Source organism: Pistacia vera, unplaced genomic scaffold, assembly GCF_008641045.1.
Source record: "Pistacia vera cultivar Batoury unplaced genomic scaffold, PisVer_v2 Contig252, whole genome shotgun sequence".
Taxonomy (NCBI): Eukaryota; Viridiplantae; Streptophyta; class Magnoliopsida; order Sapindales; family Anacardiaceae; genus Pistacia; species Pistacia vera.
The window spans coordinates 182,919-187,563 of NW_022196060.1; the positions used below are offsets into that span (position 1 = coordinate 182,919).

At 36.5% G+C, this 4,645-nt stretch overlaps 1 protein-coding gene across 1 annotated transcript; it reads left to right on the forward strand.

The window, feature by feature from the left end:
• The first annotated feature begins 1,222 nt into the window (after positions 1 to 1,222).
• Positions 1,223 to 4,223, forward strand: LOC116132430 (OPA3-like protein). The gene is given in 5 exon segments (XM_031418074.1): positions 1,223 to 1,577; positions 2,285 to 2,419; positions 3,507 to 3,593; positions 4,088 to 4,116; positions 4,118 to 4,223. Coding segments are annotated over 5 exon segments (486 nt in total). The 5' UTR covers positions 1,223 to 1,448.
• The last annotated feature ends 422 nt before the right edge of the window (positions 4,224 to 4,645 follow it).

A 4,645-nucleotide genomic window follows, 5' to 3' on the forward strand; every position in this document is an offset into this window, starting at 1 on the left:
TCTAGTGGGATAAAAGAACTCTTGAGAAACGAGTCATTGTTGGTAATAAGTCAAAATTTGTGAATGCCTTCTCCATTTCTTACAAACTTCTTGCTTCTGGTGTTTTTGTAGGCAAAAGCTCTTGCAGAGAAGAATATGCGTGATCTTCTTGCTCAAAGAGAGCAAGCTAAAAGAAATGTAAAACCTTCACTCCACTAAAAAATATTTCTCAAGCTCTGAACTAGTGCCATATTTTGCTTATTGTCTTCAATTTATTTCCGTTTGCAGAGACTAGCTGAAACACTGGATGCTAATGTCAAGAGGTGGTCAAGCGGAAAGGAAGGCAACCTACGAACTTTGCTTCTGTAGTTTTCTGGGCTTTGGAACCTTTGGATTTGGCATGCCTATCTCATAAAACAGAGACGAAGAAGAAGAGAGGAGATGGGGAATGAAGACGAAGAAGAAGAGTTTTTTTTTAGAATTTTTTTTTTTTTTAAAAAGTATGGACGGGCGTCCATTAGGAATGGACACCCATCCAAACGTAAGGGACGACTGTCCAAAATTTATGGACGGCCGTCTCCAAAGTTTTTATTTTTTTTTATTTTCATATTTTGGTTAAGGACAGATGTCCCTTATTTACGGGTGCCCGTCCAAAATGAAGGGACAGCCATCCATAACGGATGAACGGTCGTCCCTAATGTTTATAAAATTATTTTATTGTATTTTATTTAAGGACAGGCGTCCTTTAAATGGGGACGCGCCCGTCCCTGGTATATGGACCCCCATCTATATAATATGGACGGGGGTCCATGTGAGTGAATGGCCGTCCAAATTTTTTGGACAGCGGTTTACTAGAAAAAAATTGAAAAAACATTCACGCGGCTAGTACACATAGGCCGGTACACAATTCAATGCAAGTTTTTTGGTGTCCATAGCTTTGTTGAATTTACTAGATGTTTTATTTTTATCGTTTCATCAGACATCCGGACTTTGGGTTCAAAAAGCCCGAGCTGGGCTATACACCAGATTAGCCCAGTTATTAGTAGCCCAAAAAGAAAATCCATTACTATTTCAAATTGAATCATATTTTTGTACCGCTGATTTAATTTTTTTATTTAAATTTATAAGAAACTCACCTAATGAAATCCGATTCTGACAAATATTTAATTGTGATTTTCTGATAATTGGATTATAATTAATTAAAGAAGAAAAAAAAAAAAAAAAACCTCAGTCCAACTTTTAGCTTCTAACCGAGTGTTGTGTTCTTCACTGAGTTTGGTGTACAGAAAAGAAGCGTTATGTCCAGAAGATTCCATGCGGACAACTCATGACACTTGTTTTCAGAGTTATTTTCTGCCATTAAACACGCATATTCGAAGTTCTTTGCGTCGAAAATCGGATTAATTGTGTGTGATCATTTACTAAAACAGTAAAATAATATAAAATAAAAGATAGAGAGAAAGAAAGATATGATCTTGCCATTAGCTAAGCTAGGAACTCTTGCACTGAGAACTTTTTCCAAACCCATAGCCAATCGTTTCAAGAAGGAAGCCAGCATTCACCCCAAATTCCGCCAGTTTATTATCAACTTTGCCCAGGTTTTCCTTCTTTCCCTTTTCTCCCTTTTAGGTTTTATTATTAATCTGGGGTTTATCTTGAATTTTGCTCGTCAGTGATTGCTTATTTTATTTTATTTTGTTTTTCCAAAATGTACTTGCCTTTTGTGTTTCTTTCGATATCAATTTGAAGATGCTTGTGAATATGTCTTGTGGAAAACTTAGCACTATCTCAGTTTGTTGTTATGACTTCATAATACTTTTAATTGAGTTTAATCACAATGTAATGCTATATAATGTCTATTGATCCCTGTGATGAGCAATTATTTCTCAACTTAATCACATGATCATGGAATAGCATATTTAGACTTTCTTCTCAATATTGTCCATGAGCAAGTACCTATTTGAATTATGTTGCTTTACCACATTATCTTCAATAATTGCTATTACTAGCCTATAGTAGCTAATTAGAAGTGGGACTTATTTGCTTGCTATTTGTTGAAGTTCTTTGGTCACAGTTCTGGTGTCTTTCACCTTTTCCTTTTCTATGCGACATGAATCTTGATCTTTTTGTCCTTTGAAATGGCTCAAATATGTTGTGTAGTTGAATGCGAATTCCCTTCCCGGACAAAAACAAAAAGAAAGATGTTTTCATTGGAGAACTTTATTCGATGAGCTACACATTCTGAATTTTATTTTAGTTTTAAATCTGATCTTTCCATAATGAGTTCCTTCTAATGTTGAATCAGGCAAATCATCGATTTACAACAAATATGCAAAGACGCATCTACGGTCATTCAACCAATGTTGCAATACGCCCCTTAAACGAGGAAAAGGCTGTCCAAGCTGCTGCAGATCTTGTTGGTGAATTCTTTGTATTTTCGGTAATGCTATATCTTAATTTATGTCCTTGTTGTAATTATGGTCACAAATGCTTGTATGCTTCTATTATACGAATGAGTTTTAAAGGAAGGATGCTCTCGGCTCCATGTGTTATCTTGGTTTCTGGTTACTGATGCCAGGGTTTTAAGTTATGGCTAATGTCGTGTGGTAGCTGACAGATATCTAAGTTAAGTCTAGTGGTCCATTGGCTCCTTCCTCTAGTTGCCACTGGACTTGGGCTAGGAACTAGCCAACCTTGAGCAACTTCAAGGGATAATTTGGATTGGTCATGGAGACCTTGGGTGGAAATCCTTGACCTGGCTTGTTCTTGGTGCCTTTTCCAGAGTTCAGTGTTTGGGAAGTATCAGGAATCCCTGCTGGAATACCCATAATTACTCAATAGGTGAAGGCACTGAGATTACCCATGCTTGGGTTGACAGCAAGCCTAGACTCTAGTTGGCCTAAAATATTAAGTTCAAGTGGGTAGGCGGTATGCTGGCTGTCAATATGGCTGGAATAGGTTGAGAGTCTTGGCTTTGTGACTTGAGTATGGGTTATTTCAAATTTGGTAGCTCGGAGTGTATGGAGTATGACTTTCTGGACATTTGCTTTCAAATTTGATGTGTGTTGAACATGTGCAGACACAAGACTGTGTCATGACACATTTGGTGGATGTCCTTGACTCTGCTTTCAATAGGGAATTCTGTCTGTTTTAAATCCATAAATGAGGCGATCACTGCTGTTTCACTATTTCACTCTAGAAGGCCCGATAGCATGCTAAATAGTTATCATCCTTACTAGCTCATGCAATATTTATGGCTTTCCCTATGAAATCACTTTCATTAAACTTATAACCAAGATTGTTTAGTTAATGAAGATATCAACTTGTATAATCTGTGCATGAGAGATAATATAGACAAGCCTACTTGGCAGTTGATTTTGGGCTCCATGCTATTCATTTTCATCTGGGGCAAATGGCTTGTTGTAGTCCTATTGTATTGATTATCTCACTGTAGATCGTATCCTTTGTCCTCTGCATCCAATATCTTGGATATATAACTTTGAATGATTCCTGTGGTTTATGTCTAGGTTGCAGTAGCTGCTGTAATTTTTGAGGTACAAAGAAGTGCCAGATCTGAAGCAAGAAAAGAGGAGCAGCGCAGACAAGAGTTAGAGGTATAATTTTCTTTTATGTAAAAATTTCTTAAGTGTTTATCACATGGTGTCTTATTTACTCTTGCTCTCTCTCTCTCTTTTCATGAGTGTTTGTTGAAAGGAAGCACATCCGTCAACTCATTTATATTTCTTGGTCTGATAGCATAGGAATTTTTATGTTCTTCATTCCATGTAAGCTGATAACTGTACTCATGGATTGCTGGAAATTATGACCAGCTGTGTAAGCAATGAAAATGGAATTATAAAGGCCATTTGGAGAATTCACTTTGTGGTAGCTATCCCAAGTGTTGTTCATATAAAGATGATTTGCGCTTATATGGAAAGCCAAAATGAAGAGTTCAAATATCCTATCTATGAAATTAATGAAGCCTTGTCTCAACCAATTATTATTAATAATAGGCCTATCATGAGGTAGAAAAAAATAAAGATTGTAGGGGAGGGAAACTTGTGCTGGTGTTCGTTTTTAATTCAGCAATCTTTAATATATGCTTTAGGCAATGAAGCAAAGAGATGAAGATTTAGCAAGAAATTGAGCTTCTTAAACAGAACATTGCAGAGCTGGAAGAACTCTCTAAAGGACGAGGATTAAGTGGATTATCCATATTAGGCATCCTATCATACCGACAATGAAAAGGTGAAATCCACCTAATCGCTGCAATACTGAGGTAACCTGAGCTCCCCTTGTCTAAGAATGAGATATATTAACTAACTTGGTTTCGATTTGTACTTGCTAATGTTATTTCCTTTTCGTCTTGTTTTGCAGAAACAGGAACATTCAGAGAACAGACTTTTTTGAATAAATTATCACAACAGAGACTCACTATACTTGGCAAGCTGACAGAATTCCTTCAAAAGCATAGTATATAACACCAGTCAATTGCTTTTACATGGTATTTTGATTAACGAAAAGCATATGTTGATCTTTCTTTCAATTGTCAGAGTCTATTTGACGTCTATCTGTGTTGAAATATGAGGACTGAACGTTTCTTGAGGGGTTAGAATTCTTAAATACATGTTAAAATCCAAAGATTGTATAGCCATGACCCCAAATT